The sequence below is a fragment of the Papaver somniferum genome, chromosome 3 (genome assembly GCF_003573695.1).
Source record: "Papaver somniferum cultivar HN1 chromosome 3, ASM357369v1, whole genome shotgun sequence".
NCBI classification, from domain to species: Eukaryota; Viridiplantae; Streptophyta; class Magnoliopsida; order Ranunculales; family Papaveraceae; genus Papaver; species Papaver somniferum.
Genome location: NC_039360.1, coordinates 72,556,030 through 72,577,526, shown reverse-complemented (window position 1 = coordinate 72,577,526; position 21,497 = coordinate 72,556,030). Strand labels below are relative to the sequence as shown.

Below are 21,497 nucleotides of genomic sequence, written 5' to 3'. Positions count from 1 at the left end.
ATGTGGGAATGAACATTATTCTTAATGTTACTTCCTCGTTCCTTTTTGGTAAAAGGAGGAAATCCATCAACTAAGAAGTAAAAGTTTTTAAATGCTTTATTGAGTTGATACCATCAGAAGAGGTCCGATGGTTCACAATATTTAGCAACAAGTCGCTCCACTACCGGGGGCCTATCTTGATAAAGTTTGTATTGTTCTACTATTTGGTAAGATTTTAATCATGATATCCAACAGGTTAGAGAAACACAGTTTAGAGCAGTTGAAAATGGACTTAATCTACTGAGCCAACTTAAGATCTGGAGGTGACTGATAATACTGAGAAACTGAGGAAAGAACTGATGGTTTTGTCATTCATAAGAAATTTGATTAGTTTTGCTACTTTACCCTCTTATAAGAATTTCTCTTTCACCTAACTTAATTTTTATTTGACTTACTATTCTCTCAACTAACTAATATTGGCCTTCTTAAAACACTTTATAAGAGAATAATCTATAACTTTAATTTTAAATATTTTGGTAATCATTCATCCAATGTCTGTAATGTCTGGTAACAATGTACAGTCATCAAGACCCGAAATGAAAGAAGAGTCATAATTATAAGGAATAGTAGCATCCACTTCATAAAAACCGTATCCATCCATCCCCATGATATCTTCTCTGTCTTCGGCACCAACATCAGCACCACCTGTGCAGCTTCTTATAATATCACTGTCACCAGAAAGGAAACCAACAGATGCAGTCAACGCTGTTTTGGGGGATAAAATATGGGGTGTTTGTTTACTTGTTGAAGGGGTGTGATGCTCCTCTTCCCTGGGCTGCTCCGTTGAAGCTCCTCTCAGAAGCTGCTTTGATTTTGAAGGTTTGCCCGCAGACTGTGGTTTTGAAGGGGTAGATCGAGATTTAACAAAATCAAACGCCGGAAAAGATGATGATGCCCAACCCTGAGTGACACCATCAAAGCAAGCTTTTGATGCCCCCCTGCGTCCAGCATAAGAAAAAATAATCACTTATGATGCACATCAACAAATGATAAACAAATCAGGGTAGTGCCGTCACTCTGCTGAACACCAAGTGCCAGTTCAAGTACCAACCAAACCAAAGATTCACCATCAACTAGGAATTGAATCTATGTTGCGCATAAAATAAGATTGAAGGATGAAGTCAAAGACATCTAAGAGCTGCAGGAGCAACTGATGGTTTGCATACCTGAAGCGGTGTTCGGCCATGTTGCTTCTCAAATCCAGATGTGAATCACCTTCTGCCGACTCATTTTTGGTATGTGGTGAATCTGAGCCGCATATCAATACATTAACGTGTGATGGTAATGGTATCTCACAATCTTCATGATCAGTTTGTACTTCCAGTATTATCTCTAATGGTTCTTCCATCATGGAAGCGGCTTCCCTTTGTTCAGATTGAGAGACATCTTCCTGCTGTTTACTGTATGCATCCTGGAGAGCAGCTGCTACTAACTTACTGCTCTCACCTACAGCTCCTAGATTTCTTAGCGGTTCCCTTGTGCATCTCCTCAGATTGAAAACCCATTTTGCAGAATCAAAACCCTCTTGGTATGTTGATGACAAGCTAGACCAGTGCTTAAAGCGTGATCTTGCCTTCCATACAGATGTAAGTACGGCAGTGAAGTGCTTCTGGAGGATGCACTCATTGTCTGCCAGATCACTAGTAACATTTAATAATGTTTGAGTACCGTCCTGCGAGGAGACAGGAATCATCAGCGACCAGTTTCTTGCATTTTCTATAAAAATCTATGAAACCGATTCCAAGAAACTTATACTTCACCAATGAAGAATTAAGGTCAGTGAATGCACAGTTAGAACTTCCTTACAAGAAAAAGAAAAGCTAAACAACCAGAAAACATCTAATTCATGATACAAGAACTTCTAAGGTTTTCATGAGACAGAAGTTGAGTTCAGTCAAAAGTAACCGAATAGAATTCATTCGTCTAAATTCATATAACGGGTCCTTATTATTCATGGTTCGACTCCACTTCAGGAAAAAAAAATATATTATCTGCCATAGAGCCAACTTAAGGTTTATGGCTAATTTCTAGAGTTTTAGATGGCACTGAGAACTATCAGCCTGCAATAAACATATTATAGTGTGGTTCACTGAGGGATGATGTGTTGCAGTCCCAGACTCATTTTCATAATTAGCTTTGCAGCATCACTACACATACTGGAGAAAACAGACTGTTATGAAACAAATCTGCACTTCCTCCAAAGAAAACAAAGAGACCAAGCCAAACAAAGGACAAAAAAACCGGAAACCTAATGGGTGAAGGTGTAAAACGAGACATTTATTGCCTCCCACTTTCTTGTTATGAAATAATATGACATTCTTGGAAATGCTTGCCCAGTTGAATATCAGTGACAACACAATCATTGCCTTTTGTACTTATACTATGATTTATATCATTTAGCTATGAAATAACTACCCCATCTCAAATGAAATGCCTGCCAACCTAGTAGAGACATCAGGCGTCTAATGCAACACATGCAATCTTATATGTTGTTTTATTAGAGTATTAGCATAAGTCAAGGTATTACCTCTGTTACTTTGAGGATGGACTTTCCAGAGCACGTGTTGGTGACCTTCTCATTATTATTGGGAATTTCCACAATTGACAATACATTTTTATGGAAAAGGTCCCTAAATCTCTCACAGCATTGAAAAGGATGGCGAAACCTTCCCCTATGAAATCCACCAGCAGGCATTCCATAGATAACATCACTCACCAAGCTCCAATGTGTCCCATACTCATGTACGATAGCACATAGTATCGCATCCTCCGATGATGACCATGAATCAGACATGGAAATACAACCTCTCAACCAAACGCTTCCCTTCTTGTTTAATTTCTCCGGTTTAATCAACAAAACCCGTTTTACAGGCATGGTCGTAATGGATATCTTCCCCCCCATTCTGCTCCTGCATGGTGGCCTGTGATCAAGGTCCAAAACCATCAACTCACCTGCATGTTGCTTATCCAAAGAATCATACTCCAAAGCTGAACGACTGCTTTCAGGACCCTTCTTTTGCTTTTTGGTGCTTTTCCTTTTAGTTTTCTCCTCATCAGCATTTTGGGTGGAATGAGCCTTCTTACGTTTCTTCTGAACAGGTGAATGTGATGGAATAAAGTCTGAATAAGAATCCAGACCATCAGTATACATAGACTCGTCATCAATGGACATATACTCAGGTTGTTCCTCCAGTGTTGTTTCCACTTCAGATGCTAGAGCTCCTTTCTTGAGAGACTTAAACTTCTTTTTCTTTGTTTTCTTTTTGGGTTTGGATTTAGTTTTAGCCGCCGCCGCCTCATTCCTGCTAAAAATAAACAAAATATTAAAATTATACTTTAATGTGCAGATGTCCAGATGGCAATCATATATTAGGATGAATAATACAGAAATGTAGTTTTTCTAAATTATATTAAGTGCATGCCAGACATAATATCTCATTGACAGGTAAGATCCTATGGCGGGTAGTATTACCAACTAATGACCATAACAACAATGCTTTATATAACGAGAAACATAATGAAAATAACGGCACCATTCACATTCAAGCTGTAATACTGAAGTCATTCAAAATTGTTGCCAAAAAGTAGTCAGAAGATCTATTTGCAAAATGCTTATGCTTTTACCTAAACTTGAGGGCCTACAGTCATAATTATCTTAAAAACATCAAACATAAAGGATTTTGGAAATGCCTAGGGCATTCCTGCCAGATATATATTGAACAAGAAGTACCGAAGGAAGAGATACTTCGAGTGAATGCCAAACGTTTTCAAAATTGACATACACATCCAAATTTATTGTCCTAGGTTACTGAAGTATTATGTTTCATTCTTCAGAGAAATACCAACAATGTAGACAGCAGAGTGTAGACACTTGATGTTCAATCAGGAATGTGGCAGCAAATGAACTATTGATATGCTGATTATGTCGTGAGCACGGAGGGGCATTGGCTATGTGTTTTACGGTTTTTGTTAATTGTGGCACCAACAATAATTGCAGTCCTTCACACATGATATCTATACAGTCTAATCTCATAATAACACCAATGACCAAAGAGTAGTAAAAACAGGAGTTACATCGAAGTTTAACTATAGTTCATATCCTTGGCTAAGCCCGAGGCAAGCCACCACAATGCCATAATATTCTAATTGAAGTCTTACCTCAGTGATTCAAGTTTTTCTTTCTCTGCTTCTTCTGCCTCTTTCGCTTCATATTCAAGGTCTTCCAACAGCTACAATGCAACCAAAAGAAACCAAAAAAAAAAAAAAAACTAGCTCAAGTCCAGAAATTATTGGGTACGTAATTTCTGCATACCATGTGACGGATCCTTATTTTTATTTCAAAACCAAGCTATTTGCAGAATACCAAAGCAAAATGTTAAAGCACGGACCTGACGCTGAGCCAAGACTTCCACTTGTTGCCTATACGCCTCGGTTGCATAATCAGCATCCCACTCTGAAAAAATATTGTCATCTCAAAAAATAAATCATAACGGTAGAAAAAGTCAACCTTACTTAAGTGCAGTGACATGGATGCTAACAATATATCAAGTTACAAACAGAGATAATATTCCGAACCAGACTACGAATATAATAAATAATGCTTTAAATCCAACTTCGATCTTACCCTCATATACAAAAGGTTCCTCGTCATCATCAATCTCAGCCTCCAGATCCTCCTTGAACTTCTCAATGCGGTCTAGCTCCCATTCTTTCTCCTCAAAGTTAACTTGAGAAACCAGTGCTGATTTGTCAATAATTGGATCCCACAAATCCATAAATCGCATTGCGTACCGATCAATTGGCCGAAGTTGATTCTCAAACGATGAACTTGCATGCCCTGCTGCTGCTGCAGCTGCTGCCAATTGTTTCACATCAGCTAGCATATCATCCTCTTCAGTACCAGTCAAAGTGAGAACCCTGTCATCATTTGGATCACTTCCATTTAAGATGGCATCAACATCGTTATCCAAAGCTGCAATCGAGGTGCTCTGATCCTCAGGCTCAGGGGCCTTCTCATCAAACTTCGCATCATCCTCATTTGCAAGTTCATCATCTTCTACTCTTCCAATGGCGTCATCCAAGAACTCCTGATTCTCTACAGCTTCTTCCTGCTCAACTTTCTTCAAAGCCGTATAATCTGCCTCATCTTCTGCTTGCTTTAAAGCAGCTTCCACATCAGCATTTGACAAGGAAACCTCCACCCCACTGTTAGAACTTTTCTCCTTATGAATATTGTTCGCTGGAAGTTCTCTATGGCCAGAAAATAACTCCAGTGGATCAAGTTTCTTAAAAAATTCAGTATTGTAACTACCACTCTGTATGACCAGATCGTCAAGAACACGCTTTTGATTTGCTTTTTTTAAAATGTTCTCCTCGATAGTGCTTTCACTGATCAAACGATAGATATGCACCTCACGTGTCTGACCTATCCTGTGGCATCGATCTTGAGCTTGTTGATCCATAGCAGGATTCCAGTCACTATCATAAAATATAACTGTATCGGCTCCAACTAAGTTAATACCAACACCTCCACTTCGGGTAGATAAAATAAACAGAAAAATCTTGGGATTTGTGTTGAATCGCTGCATCAACGTTTGCCTCTCTTCCGGCGGTGTTGAACCATCCAAACGCATATAGGTGTAACCATATAAGTTTATGAAGGGCTCCAAGACATCAAGCATCTTAGTCATCTGAGTGAATATTAATGCTCGGTGACCTTCTGATTTCAATCGCCTGAGCAACACCGCAAGCTGCTGCAACTTACCACAGTCAAATTGTATGAGCCGCCTATCAGGGAAGTATACTTGTCGGCGGACTATGGCAGGTCTAATGGGTGAGAGAAGGGGTGACAAAACATCTGTGCACTTATCCTTAAAAGATGGATCAGAAAACACTGTTGCCCCACTTTTACTGCACCAGCAAACAGGTGATGAGGCTCGTGCTGCAGGTATAGCAAACATGAAAGATTCGATAAGCTTAATTAACCTCTGGAAGCGCTCAACAGGTGACAGCACAATACTAGCCAGCTTTGAGGAGAAGTCCAGGTAGCATGAAGGGTTACTTTTCTGTTGGTGTATATCAGAAACAGGATGCCTTACTGTAACAAGATCCCTTAGGCTTGTTCCATACATGGGCTTTTTCCGGCATTGCAAGGAATTCCACCATGCAATAGATTTTGCCCTTTCTTTTGCCTCCTTCAATCTTTCCTCCCAAAGAGCCTTTTGAATCTCGTCAAAAATATTGGTTCCATAACCTTTTTTCATGTAACCACACGGCCTGTGTCTGGAGCAAGTTTTTCCTATATCCACTGAGGTGACACGGTCTTCGATCATACGCGAGGGGGTAGCAATTGCTTTAATTTCATCACTTTCCCAAGAGGTCATGCTGAAATCGAGATCTGTAAAAAGTAGTCCCAAACCCTTCAAATTAACTTCAGAAAATGGGCTGGAAGAAAGCATTGTGCAGATTGAAGAACTCAACTGCATTTCAATGCCACTCATGTCAAACGAGCTTATGATTGGACGTCCTTCAAATAAGTCTGGATGATTGCAAACCTTACGCAATTGCATTATAACGCTTATCATGCCAAAAAAATTTGAACTTGCCAGTGTCGCTTGTGTTTCAGAGCTAGCAATAAAATCTTCATACAAATTCCTCTGCCGCTTTGAGAGTCTACAGTAAATGACATGCTCATGTTTACCAGGGAGTTGCTTCTCCACATCCCTCTTTAACCTTCTTAGTAAGAATGGGCGAAGGACGTTGTGCAAACGATCAACAACCTCTTTGTTAACTTTTTCTTGTCCTTCTACCATTCCTGATATAGGGTTACTGAACCAATCTTTGAACTCCTGATGAGACTGAAAAATGTGTGGCATCAAAAAATGCATCAGAGACCAGAGTTCCATTAGGTCATTCTGTAAAGGTGTCCCCGTCAGTAAAATACGCCGTTTTGAGTTGAAGTTTAAAAGAGTTTGCCACCTCTGGGACTTCCAATTTTTTATCAAATGAGCTTCATCAAGTATCAGGTATTTCCATTTCTTCCTCTTGAAAGCTTTGGAGTCCTGTATTACGAGTCTATAAGTTGTAATGCATACATGGAAGGAATTAGGCTTCATCCACCCTTGCCTCTTGAACTTGCGCTCTTTTGCACTTCCAAAGTAAGTAAGAATTTTAAAAGCAGGACACCATTTAAGAAACTCGGTCTCCCAGTTGAGCATGACACTGGTAGGAACAACTATCAGATGTGGACCCCATATTCCCTTTTCACAAGCAAGGTGTGCTAGGAGAGAGATGGTCATGATAGTCTTCCCGAGACCCATCTCGTCAGCTAATATCCCATTAAGTCTTTTCTCATACATTGTGACAAGCCAATCCAACCCAATATGCTGATACTCACGAAGTGGATACTTTAGAAGAAAAGGGAACTTCGTACGTACTTTTGTAGTCAAGAAAGTGTTGCCCGTTGGTTGGGCTGATCTTGCTGCAGCAGCAGCATCAGCAATTATATCATCACTATCCTTTTCATGATCAGACTTTATATTCAATTCATCTTCCTCTTGTTCTGCAATAATTAGCTTGGATTCAGAAGGTTGAGCCTCCAGAGGAGCATCTTTGTTCACTGGAGAAGGAACCCCTTTCATTTCAACATCTAGACGAGCTTGAAGGTCCACACATTCTTCAGAACTGTCAGATGTATATCCATGTGCATCATCATCTTCTTCATCCTCCACATTGTAATCCTAACAAAGAGAGATGATATGAAACAATGCGGATAACATGAGCTGAGCACCAAAAAAAAATTACTCACACTAACACCTACCTTTTTATACCTTGCAAGCAATTCTTCCATAGGTATTTCCCTCTCTTTCTGCAGTAGTTCGATCTAGAAAGGAAAAAGTGAAGTTAAGTAGAACAGCCGGAAAACTCTAACGCACGAGAACTAGAATCTTGCCAATAAATTAGTCGAAAACCACAAAAATTCGTTACCAAATGATCCTGAAGAACCAGAAAGATCCAAAAGAAAAAAGAGGGAAGAAAATCTATACTGCACACTGCTTACCTCATTTACAGCATCACCTGCTTCATCTTTTGCCAGCTCCTCCTCCTCCACCAAGGTTGTCTCATCATCCTTCATATATATCCAACAAAGACATCCTTCATCAATTAGCATACATGATTCAAACAAAATATTGTAAAATAAAAGATGGACAACTTCATAAATAGTAACCTATAGTACTGTACAGAAGAAAGTACTTTCCCCATATTATTAAGTCAAGTTTGTAACTTTGTCGACTAACTTCCATAAATTTTAAATTAAAAAACAAAAATTGCTTAATCAAAGTGCATATATAGCACTAAGCCACTAACTAATTCTCTCAGTCTCACTCTTCAAGAACAATAGTTAGAACCTAGAACACAATATTATTGCTCCTAGAACTTTTGCCGTGTACTTCAATTATTGACAACACTTGGACCCCAAAACAAGAGATCATGCAATGACGAATGGCAAGGTAGTACATGCACAAAACAGAACAAGATTAAGTAACTAGTGAATCAACTGATCAGAGAACAAGCAAGCAAAGGTAAATGAGTTTCTGTCTAGTACCTTTTCTTCACTGGCAACATGAATGTAGTCTCCATCCTCCTACAAAGCAACAGTGAATTAATAACAACAAACCACAAGGAGCTCTGCGTCACATAACAATGCAAATACACCGTCTCAAGATCAAATGCTGAGAATATCAGTTCACTATTGATCCTGATATTCAACATGCGCAATTACTGATGCTTGGGCTAACTAGATACATTAATTGTAAGTACGAATCTGGTTATTCATGTTAGCTAAAATATACTCAGCAATTAACTCGTGATTTTTAAAACCAAACTTACGACCTCAGAAATGCCAATGGCTAATTAGAACTTGTTACAAGTTGCTCAGAATCTTGAAGCCAACAGTGGCAATACTGTATGGGATCAACAACACGCAATACTACAACAAGAATTTTTCTACCCGAAAACATCGTATACCGCTATAAGGTGGTAATAATTAAAACCATGCGACAATAACTGGCAAATACTACAACCAAGGAGTTCTGTATCCCAGAGGGCTGCACAATACAGTTCCAAGAATTCAAAACCATGAGTTATCCATGTAATTATTTTTCTGACAAGTAGAAGTAACACAATGATTCATATCAGAAACTGGAACCTAATAGGATTTCAATACATATTAAGTGCAGACGATCAAACAAAATCAAAGAACAAATTTTCCTTACCTCCTGATTATCACTACAATCGGAAAATGTAGATTGCATTTCAGATTTATTGGCGTCCTGGTTTCCTCCTGTACCAATATCAGAATCTGATCTGTGCTCATCCTTAATCGTTGATATATCACCGTTTGTTACACCCTGTTGTAAAGCAGAAAATCTCCATGTGATACCCTAAAATACTCCAAATTTCACTACCAGCTTCAAAAAATAAATTAACTTACTAGATGATTGCTGATTGCACATGAGCTACCGCCATCCGTCGTACTAGAAGTATGAGCATCCTTGCCTGCTAAATTTTATTCGCTCTTTTATATCAGAAACTTACGGAGCAATGAATTCATAGGATCTCAGAATATAACAGAGAGACCCTCTATCCTGGTTCTTACCTTCACCCAGATTCACTATCTCGTTGAATGGTTCGGCAGAATCTTCCTCTCCTGGAGACTCTTCCCTGCTAACTGATGATGATTACATTAATTACAATTAAGAACATAATAACTAAGGCTAAACTGAATAGATGTGTTTCAAATATAGTGAAGGTGTTTTACAAACTATGCAAGATCACCTGTACTGATCTTGTAACGCTTTAGCAGCTCCTCAAGTGGCAAATCCATTTCATCTTGCAAACCTTCCAGTTCCGCTTTCCTTTCTTCCTTAGTAATCAGAGCTTCATCTTCTTCAATAGTATGCTCGTCATCTTCCTGTAGCAGCGCATGAAAAAAAAATTTAGTCTCTCGCAGAGATGGGGATGAATAGAAAGATCAAAGAAGATTGCAACCATAATACATACACCGATAGACCACTGTACCGTAAGATAAAAATGAAACCTTAAACTGATATGAGGGAAAAAGTGTACAGTATGTGTGCAAATGTAACATGCTACTTTTAATCAGTAAAGACACCAAGTAGTAAGATGCCAGAAAGTAACTTTTAGAAACATCAGTTACACCATGTTCCTATCAGAATTCAGATATAATCTAAATGTAGCTTATATGAGTTCAAAGGCTATTAGTATCCGGAAAAGAAAGAAAAAGAACAGGAAAGAACAAGCACTGTTTTTGTACGAATTTTTTTTCCGTAACTGTTTGACAGGTACGAAATCACATATCAAATTATTATTACATAATAAGAGTTTCTTTTTAAAAGAACATTGAAGAACTCGAGCAGTTCAAAGATCTTCTAACATAATAGAAAATACGAACAAATACGTCAAAATGTTTTTGGGTTTCTGTCCATATTCTTATCTGGAGCATGAGTTTCTTATGGCCCGATAAGCTGATACTAAACTACATGTGATTAAGTGTATTTGCTTTTCAGGTTTTTCAAAAGCATCCTGTCACCTCATACTCTCTTTTCTTCCTGGTAACTGAGAATGCTGTTGGCCATCTAATACTCATGTTACTCAACCGGAAATCTTGAAGACTTAACTAAATAGGTATTTCTGTTTGATATGTAGCTCTCCTAGAAACTATTTACAGCAAACATCACCTCAGAGGGAGAAAGAGATAAACTCACAGATTCATCTTCTGATTGTACATCATAATCACCATCGACATCCATATGATCTGATGAAGATTCATACAAACTATGTTAGCCATTCAAGGAGGTTAAAGAACTTAGTGAATGTATAAACAGGATTCTGCCTACCACCAGGGCCATCTTGTGATCCCATAAGATCATTTGGTTCCCCTTCATCAGCTACTTGTGTAGTCTGCCGATCTCCTTCTTCATCGCCATGGCTAACTATTTGATCTCCTTCTTCTTTTTCATGTTTAGTTTGATCATCATCTTTTACATATTCATCTTCATTGATCTGTTGATCCTCTTTTTCACCTTCGTCGTGATTAATATGTTGTTCAGTCGCAGAATCTAGACACATATGCTTATGAGGATATGGCATGTCAACAAGATTTTCTGCTAGCATTGTCGAGTACCTAACAGAAAACAGATAGAGAATCCTATTAGAAAGACATTTAGCTGGAATGTTTTTCCCTGCATGAATCAGGCAAATGAAACATAAATAAAAAATTGAAAAAGCGAGATTCCACCTTTCTGTCTGCCCTAGAAGAAAATCAAGCTGTCTATCCAGTGCCTTTTTCTTTTTCTCCTCTAACTCCAGTTGATGTTTGTATAACACCTATAATCATGTGTGAAGAACGTAAAATTCAAAACATTGTAAAGAATCAAATGATACGGGTAAACTCGAAACTTCAAATTTGTATATACAACAACTTGCCAGCTTCTCAATTTTCGTCCAAAACTTCTTCACATCCTTAGAGATATTAAGTGCAACTTTTCTCAACTTCTGCTCTTCTTCCTGAGTCACAAACGAAACGATAAACATGATCAGGTCATGTTCCAGTGTAAGCACTTAAAAAATAAGAGTCAGAACGTTCTAAGTGCAGCGTTCACTACCTGTCAGCAACGTCAAAAGTGTATTACACAGTATAGTTCTCTTGTTACTAGGTATTTCTCAAGATAATTCTACGTTTTAAAAGGCAAAAAAGGCAAACCTTCACTTTCTTTTCTCCTCTAGTAGCTTGGTCCAGCATGCCCTTGCTGGCTCTTATAGCAACCTTCTTCGCTTGAGCTAGTTTCCATTTTCTCTCCGACTCAAAGTCCTGCCATTTACAAGATTATTGAGTTAGGTTGCCCTGCAACTAGCATCACATAGATCGCGAAGTCGCCTAAGCCAATTCACGTATGCAATAAGTACAGAGCTGACACAGAGAATTAATTTATTGGAAGCAGAAAGGCACCAAGCAATAGATATAGATGTCTGAGCTGGTAAAACATACCTTGGACAGCCAAACCATCTCATCTAAAACATGATCCCAGTGCGTTTTGGGTCGACGAGGTTCTCTGGAAGCTTCAAGTGCCTACAAAAGCCAATTTAAGTTTCAAAGACAATCATATCACAAGTTTCTGACCAGAAAAGGCCAGTTCCATATTAGTAAGTGAAAGAAGCACCATTTTGACTGAATCATATCTTGCGCACCGCTAACTATATCACCCATTTTTTTATATAATTTTTTTTTCTTCGGCGCCTCTAATAATGTGCACCTTGATTAACATAGTATAGAAGGGTTCGCCAATAGCCAATTTCATGTTTCAAAAATACTGAAGTCAAATCAAAGTGATATGGAAGCGTCGAAATGTTTCAATGTTAACACCACAAAGTTAAGACAGAAAGACTCAGTTTTAATTGTAACCATAATGTTTGTTAAAAGATGTCTAACTGCATCCAAGACTTCACATGAAAGAATTATGACTTTTGTATGAACCACACAGGGTTAAGAATCTTGAGACCCAAATGCCCAATTTCTTTGGCGGAGCTGTAGAGCCCCAACAAAACTAAAATAAGGGCTGATTTTGCAGAGAAATTATATCAGATCACGTGAGTAAATAAAGAACAATAACTTGTCTTAGGTGGGATGATACATCAGTGACTAAAATAATTTCTGAAAAGACCAAACCTGAAGGCCACAAACATCATTTTTTTTTTAAAATGGGGCTCTTAAAGTTCTCTTTCTGATTCTACATGCCATCACATTCATTTCAAAGAAAATCATCAAATGTGGAAAAATGAAGGCTAAATGTATTAAGATAAAACAAATCTCATGGTAGGATACTAGTGCATACATAAATGTGGCTAAAGCATGAAATAAAATAATGCCCTGTGCAGGAAACAAGAGCCAACAACAGATGCGGCCAGATAAACTCCAAATGCTTCCATTTTCCCAATGCTCATTAATCATTGATAAGAGAATGTCTTAAAAACAAATAAAAAGATTCTACCAGATCTATTCCCATCCTAAGAGCACTTTTTAATCATGCAAATGATGCACCAAACCGCACAAAAATCCACTCACTATGACAGCAAAGATGTACACACACAATAAATCACCAAACTGTACAAGTCAACTTACCTTTTGGCGCTTAGGTCGTGCTTCATGCTCAACCTTAGGCCTTGGACCTCTGGAGGCCATAATAACCTTTCAGCTATCTATTTCATCAAGTACCTGCTCATTGAAAGAAAAATCAAAAAGAACAGTGACATTAACATCAAACGATACTTTCTCACAACAAATATTGTTCCCCTATGAATTCTCACATAAATGATTACATGGTCCATGCATAGACATAAGTAAGCGTCGCACTACGACATGACCACTAGAAATCTTCACTAAGTAAGCATGCAAAACATCGTACCAGTAAGGAAGATTTATTGAAATTCTAAAGTTGCAACTTCTAAGTCACACTAGTTAAATTGTTCAGGAAACAGCTCATAGCACAGGCTAGTTAGGACTAGGGAGGACAGAGTTCTTTGGAGCGCCGAGGCAGGACGCCGGTCACAAGAGACGCAGAGAGACCAAAAGTAATTAAAAAAATGTAAAGAAAAAAATATATCTAAAAATGCATTGGTAGGTAAAAGCTAGGGTTTCTAAGAAACTAGAGTTAAACTCCATAAATCCTGCCATAAGACCAACAAGCAGCAGCTGAATCAGAAAACTAGGGTTTTAGGAACAAACTGGTAAACTCACTCACCAGATCAAAGATTCGGAAAGATACAAAGCCACTTCATAAGCACACACATTAACTCAAAATTTCAGTTGGTTTTTTCTTCTTCTACTCTGAGATATCTGCAAATGAACAGTATACGTAGATTTGAATGGATTTCCGAGGAATTGGAAGGAATCGAAGTGATTGAGGCGCTTGTTAGATTTCTAGGGTTATTTTGTTGTGTTATGATGAAGTTGGAAGAGAATGATCTGAAAACTTCGAAAGTGAAAAAGTTTCGGGTTTTGTTGTAATTCGTTGAGAAAGCTGAGGAGGAAATAGATTGCTTTCGAAGAGAGAAGACGAAGAAGAATAGGTTGTTCTTGTGTACTTCTTTTTGTTGTTACGAGCTCAATCCCGTTCCGTTCCGTGTGGTTAAAACTTAAAACTGGACGTTTTGAGAGGTGTTTGGCAAATGGGAGCCCAGCCTAGATTTTGTGCGAGTACCCGAGCAAGTCTCATATCCAAAGTTTTTCTTTTTTTCTTTTTTTGTTGGAAAATTGAGTACAATCCCGTATGTATACGAATGAAATAGAAAATCCTTGGGCTAGTGACCAAGGTGCTTTTCAGGCTTGTTATGCTCCACATCTATACAAAAATGATAACAACGTTGCGGAGGTCTGGGCCATTAGAGACAGAATGAAACTGGCGAAGGATCTAGGGATTAGAAAACTTGAAGTTGAGAGTGACTCCACTTATGTTGTCTAATTGGGTTTGCATCCTTCTTCTCTTTTCTAATTCATATTGCAGTTTATACACAAGATTGCCAACATTTTTTTTCCTAAAAAATTAACTTCATTAGGACAGCAAAGAATTACAATTGTTCAATGAGAAAATTTTGCTTAATACCGAGCCATTCACCATTGATCCTAGAAATTCTACAGTATTTGGCTACCAAATTAGTGTGAAATTTCTATTTAAAAATTCAAATCTGATAGAACTAAAGGAATCCATATATGACTTACAGTCATCTAAAATAGAATTGTTAAACCAACTTAATTGGTTATTATTTAAATTCAAATAATCTAAAACTACTTTATTAATAGAAGATTAGGTTACAATTTTACGTGGATATGTGGTACTCACATAATCATGGAAATTAATTTGACTGATAAAAAATGGGGCCTAATCCCAAATTTTGGTTGATAAATTTCTCATTTGACTTCCATCTGTCGCATGATTGGCCAAGCCATCTGCTGCTTGATTTCCTTCTTTGTAGTTGTGTTGGATAGCAGCCTGTGGAATTTGTCGTATCCTTTTCTTTATTTCCTCAATCATTCCTAAGATGTGCCAAGGTGGGGTTGTGGGAGAGGTGATGAAGTGCAAGAGGTTCTCTGAATCTGTCTCGAAGAGGTCTTTCGGCCATTGCCTTTTTGTTGTTGTTCTTGATACCAAAGCATGTTTTGTTTTAGAAAATTAAAGCAAAATAAAATATAATGGTCAAACAGATGGGTGGCAATAGGTTTGAACCGCCAAAAAACTGTACGAAGAACGCTTGGGGTAGGCATTACATATAACTAGCTGGACAAAAAAAATTAGCATTATTATTAGGCCTCTCTGTTATCGATAACAAATTTTTACAAATATAATTTCAGCATTTGGTTAATTCGTACCGGGTAGGTATGTAAAAGGATGCATGTAGATACCCAAGGTACGCGTACTGGGTATGCGTACCTCCCCTCATTCACAAATTTAGAACTTCATGGTACGGGTACTGGGTATGAGTACCTACCTATGCTTCGGAACTTCGGATATCTAGGGTACGCGTACCTACTCTGAGTCCATATTTCAATAGTTCGGAAAACTCTTTTTTGTTGTTTCGAAACATTCACAATCACCATAGATATGAAATATCATTGCCTGGACAATTTCCAAATGACCTATTTGACACAAAAATAGTTCTTGAACAAGAAATTGTTTTGAATTATGATTGCTAAGGAATTATGAACATGCATTACTTGAATCATATTTCGAGATGTTTAACAAGCCAAGCTTGACTCGAAACTTCTTTTTTGTAATATTAAATCTACTAAAGTCAGACGACGTAGCCTCATATAGATAAAACTAGGGAATGACCCGTGTCGTAACGGCACGGGAAATTTCACAGGGTTAAAATTAGTCTGGGTGTTGTTAATTTATCATGTATCTAAATTTGATTTTCTCCAGTAGATGTTGAAATCAGCGGTAACATATTCAACCCAACATTTACCTTATGTAATTTGACAGCTATCAAATACATTAAAAATGTAATGACCATTCACTGATTCTAACTTTATGCTAATGTTTGTCAGGAAAAATTGTCTACGGAACCATAGGTATTACATACTTTCTTTATTGTAATTCGTTCACAAACTAAGTTTTCCAAGTAAACTCATTTATAATCTCCACCACTTACAAACCACAAATCCTAAATTTGTTGGATTCAGAGTGATCAGTTTGAAGGAACCCTATCCCCTCCCTTTTGACCCATTAATTGGTTAAGCTCAATCTTGATGCAAACATATAATATGGCTCCGTCTTGACGACCATGTTTCGAGGGATTAAACTCTCCAACCTAAAATGAGTAAGTGATTTCACACGTACGGTTTATGCATATTTAATCAAAATAAAATGCAAAACTAAAGAAATTACATCTTTCGCGAACACAATTATCATTTACTCCCATCCTTGCAACATAAAACCATATTTAGCCATTTGTACACTCGTATGAAGACCCTAATAAGAGGTATACTAAGTTTTAGCATATTTTGTCGTCAGCTCTCCCAAGTCTGTTGAAGGTGTATAATAATTTCCTTTTAGCCCCGACCATAAAATGTTGGTTGGAATAAAATTTTGTCTCACATTCATGGAATTGCATAAAGTTGAGCAAGATGAGACAACTCGACACATTGCACAGTGTGAGTGCCTTTTTCATCTCTAATGTGTTCTGACGACTTCTAGAAGATAGAGGGCAAGGAATACTTCTGCAAATCTCATTATATTGCATATGTTTCATCAAAAAGTTCCAATTTCAAATCTGTTCTACCAAAAAAACTACAACAACGGAATTTTAAACTTGAAATTGCATATATTCATATAAATGGTTTGAGACTTGCAGCAGTCTTTGAAATGAATAGGTCAATGACAAAGTTCATGTGATTATACTTGTGCTCCTTTAGTAACGAAAGTCTCATTCTAAACCATTATGAGGTGCTCCATTGGTAACACACTAATATTGAAACCCATGCTTTACAACAACTTAAATTCCATGAAGGAATTGAACTCACAGTGCTGCAATGTATCATGGCTTCTTCATATCGCTTGAGTTATCTAAATACATTGTCATGTTCAGGTGGCAGTGACGACATATGGTCTTCACATCCACAATCATGGATCCTTGCTTTCCCAATAAATCTAACATGAAATTAATTACGTCCAGTGTATGAAATCGCATGATCGGATCAGATGTAAAGAAGTGACATCAGGAAAAAAAAAATTGTGACAAACTTGGAACAAATAAAAGTTGAACGGCGGTAAAATGATAAGATAAAATCATACCATTTATAACCATTTGTGTTTTTCAATAGCCTAGCTCCTCAACATGCTTGTTCTTGGAACCTTTCCTTCATCTGCAGCACTGATCCTTTCCTTCACACTCGCGTTGTTATGAGGTATTTCATAAAATACGATACTAAAAGTGCAATTACTAACTACTGACCTTAGAATTTATACACGCAAACCATGCTACTGTTGTTATCCAGATCTAGATTCAAGAAAACCAAAGTTCAGCAACGCATTTTACATCCATATCTAGAATACCAACAAAATAATAGCTTTGTGCATTTTATGAGTTAATGTAAAAACAAAAACAAATATCATCACTCTCCCTGGCTCAACCGGATCCAGTCAATACTTCTAGTATGCTTTACGAATATTCAAGCGTCATTCCTAAACCATGAACATAAATGTCAACTTCTATACAATCAACAAAACATGAGGCAAAATGATACATACAAAAAGATTATCCTTGGATTTGCATACGTACAGTTAATCTACGTCGAGCTTGCACAATTAGTCTAGGATGGGGTGTTATGCATTCAAAGTAACAAAATAAGAGATAGTAGTTTTATGTTTCTGATTACTCATTGTTTGCTCTTAGTGAACAATAACTGATAAGGAAGAGTATTTGGAAAAAAAAAGCATATATTTCCTGACTCATGCGTACAATTCACACTAACAATATCGACTTACGATAAAAACGTAATTTTGATTTGTAAAAAATGTCAATATGAAAATGCAGAACTTACTTACATGAAAAAGACTTTTCAGATAGTACCTAAAAGCTAAGTTAGTAGGAAAACCTACAAAAAGATATCTCTAAGCTGTAAACGTCAATCTTCAAGTTCCAAATTAGATTAAGGAACTTGTGGCACTCGCTAGTTAGTATTAAAATCTATATCCTAAGATTTTGTATCTAAGACTTATAACATGATTGAACATATAGAAAGGGGATTAACCAATTTGGTAAACGAATATAATAATTACTTAGATAAGCATAACCTTTAGGGTTAATCGGCAAAGAACCATTTCCTGCATCATAAAATAATGGATAAGTTATTAAGAACGATGGGAAACTTTCAATACTAATGGGTTAATACTTAATATGATTTATAGAACTTATATTTAAGGTTCTGCACCGCCAAAAGTTTACAAAAAAGAAATAAGACACACTAAAAGTCTGATTAAGTATTTCCCTGGAAATTCCGTTAAAGACATAAATTTTAAAGTTTCCAAACCTGAAGGACACTTAATTTGGACTGAAAATACTATTGGCACTTTCGTATTTCAAAGATTCTGCAAACCCAACCTCTTAGTTTCCAACATCGTAAGAAAAAAAAGGGACGATGTACAACCAAGTGTGACCAATTATAAATGACCAAAACCAATAGTGAATCACTAAATCAACCTGCAACAAATTCTGAGAATGTCTATAACCTTGAAGCCACCACCCCCACACTTATAGAACAAAACTCCTTGTAGAGCTCCGGTCCCTAACCAAAATAAGCATAATAGAATTATCAAGATGACAGGTATTAAGGTGACTGATCGGAGACCTTTACTAAGGTGTACCAAATTCAAAAGCAAATAACAATAATAATGTGAAAAACAAACGACACCAAATAAGAGATGCAATTTCTACACTTTGAATGCAATTGTGCAACTGAATTAAGGATTAAACATAAACAACCTCAACCACCCATTACTATTTCATGAAAAATCATTCCATAAACCAAACAAAATCTCATCATTCTAATCAATTCTATCAACTTGAAATTGAAACCAAGAAAACACAAAAGGGGGAATAATTACCTCCTCTTTGATTATAGATGGGGTTTAATTCTTCAATTCTGCTGAGGCATTTGTCTCACCAAATGGTTTATGGTTTGAATAAATCTGAAATATCATATATAAGTATTAAGTTTAAAAACATACATCAGCCCGTAAAGCTCTTCTTGATTAATTTATACTAAGAGGCATAAGTCTCGTAAGTTCTATACTGTAAAAAAATAATTAACCACCGTAATTTTTGTTTATATCACTACTATTACAAAATACGAAGACAAAATTAGGAGAAAATTGCATGATCTCAAAAACGAATTCTTAGTCAAAGATCATACCTTTTTTTTTAATTTTCTTTTGACATATCTCTGATTCTTTATGTTATGATGGTACATTTGGATACAAAAACATGGCTAGCCCACAAACACGAAGATAGTCAGTAATGACTCCTCAACCGCGCGCTTCCCTTATCTCTTGTTTCATAAGAAAGACACCAATTAGTCAGGTAAAACTTGATTTGTTATTCTAGAACTTGTTTTGAATACAACATATATATGCTTGTACATACAATTGTACTTGAATGCAACTAAATGAAATGCATTTCATAAATGGATTTTTTCGCATATGAAAGGGTGTACGCATACCTCCTCTAAACTGATAAGGTCCGCTATTGTGCACCGCAGAATTTTTCGTACCTCAAAGTCTGGTGCCTCAAAGATAGCAGCCCATGTATCATCTGCCATCTAGAATTTATCAAGGAATTTTATTGTTGGTTTAGTTATTGTCCATATAGACATTCATACATGTTGTGGTTTTAGTTATATATATATATATATATTCTTATCGATTATTACCAAGGAAGGTATGGGTACATCAATTTGGATCTGACAGTTGATTAGTGTAGTTGGTGCAACTTACCAACCCATTAGAAAAAAAAAATTACTTAACTATGTAACTGGATCAAAGTTTAGGTTCGCTCAGCACCCATGGTTTGACAAATATGTCTCGGGATTTATTTTTCATTCAAATTTATTAATTACATATAAGATTTAGAGTTGGTGTGCAAGATAAGGGGAAGAAGATGAACCTTTTCTATTGCTTTTTCAACCATCACCAAGGAAACCCGCTGATTTGAATCTCTTTGAAAAAGCGGGGGTCTAACAACCACACCCAATATTTCGCTTAGCAATCTGTATGGACAAACTCCAATATATTTTTGAGAGAATCAACTAGACAGTCAGACTCAATCTCAAGAATAGTATATCCAAGAGTTGTATCTCAATTTCTAAATTCAATCTGCAATCAAACAAATAAAAATTTGCGAGCCCGGTTGAATATAAGAGAAATAACTTGAACGGTACCAAAGACCAATGTTCAAGGACCAATTAATTTCAATCAACAACCAAAGGTTGGATTTACCAATTGATCGATTCAACGCACAACCTGTGATATTTCAATTATATAACAAAATATAATGCGAAAAAGAAATAACACAGACACCAGAAGTTTTGTTAACGAGGAAACCGCAAATGCAGAAAAACCCCGGGACCTAGTCCATATTTGAACACCACACTGTATTAAGCCGCTACAGACACTAGCCTACTCCAAGTTAACTTTGGACTGGAATGTAGTTGAGCCCTAATCAATCTCACACTGATCAAGGTACAGTTACGCTCCTTACGTCTCTGAATCTCAGCAGGACTCTACACACTTGATTACCTTAGATGATCTCACCCACAAATAATAGTTGTTACGACCCAAAGTCGAATACTTGATAAACAAATTTGTATCACACAGAAAAGTCTATTATACCGTCTTTTGATAAATCAAGATGAACAAGAACCAATTGATAAACCGAACCTATATTCCCGAAGAATAGCCTAGTATTATAAATCACCTCACATTAATCTTAATAGATTAACGAAACAAGATATTGTGGAATCACAAACGATAAGACGAAGATGTTTGTGACTACTTTTCAATCTTGCCTATCGGAGAATAAATCTCGAGCAAATCTTAAAGAAGATAGTACTCAATCACGATTGAAAATAACAAGATCAAAAAAAGCAATTGCGGATAAAATAGTTGGGTATGGCTTCACAATCCCAATGAAGTCTTTAAGTCGTTAACCTACAGGGTTTCGTGAAAAACCTAAGGTTAAAGGAAATCGACTCTAGTCGCAGCTAGTATCACATAGGAGGTGTGGGGATTAGGTTTCCCAGTTGCTAGAGTTCTCCTTTATATAGTCTTCAAATCAGGGTTTGCAATCAATATTACTTTGGTAACAAAGCATTCAATATTCATCGT

At 37.0% G+C, this 21,497-nt stretch overlaps 1 protein-coding gene across 3 annotated transcripts; it reads right to left on the bottom strand.

Moving 5' to 3' along the window:
- Positions 1-481: 481 nt before the first annotated feature.
- On the bottom strand, positions 482-14,241 carry LOC113356475 (protein PHOTOPERIOD-INDEPENDENT EARLY FLOWERING 1-like). Of its 3 annotated transcripts, none has more exons than XM_026599628.1 (21): positions 13,860-14,241; positions 13,241-13,333; positions 12,110-12,190; positions 11,825-11,932; positions 11,548-11,628; positions 11,360-11,448; positions 10,959-11,245; positions 10,827-10,876; positions 9,877-10,012; positions 9,698-9,769; positions 9,533-9,600; positions 9,315-9,449; positions 8,645-8,683; positions 8,099-8,167; positions 7,859-7,921; positions 4,664-7,778; positions 4,428-4,492; positions 4,198-4,268; positions 2,567-3,344; positions 1,206-1,711; positions 482-977 (listed from the first exon to the last, which is right to left on the bottom strand). In XM_026599628.1, the coding sequence occupies exons 2-21, from the start codon at positions 13,298-13,300 to the stop codon at positions 524-526; spliced, it is 6,327 nt and encodes a 2,108-aa protein (XP_026455413.1). In that variant the 5' UTR covers positions 13,301-13,333; positions 13,860-14,241; the 3' UTR covers positions 482-523. The 3 variants fall into 3 exon arrangements, with proteins under 3 accessions (XP_026455413.1, XP_026455414.1, XP_026455415.1); XM_026599629.1 differs by having other exon boundaries at positions 2,567-3,341; XM_026599630.1 differs by having other exon boundaries at positions 9,533-9,597.
- Between the last annotated feature and the right edge of the window lie 7,256 nt (positions 14,242-21,497).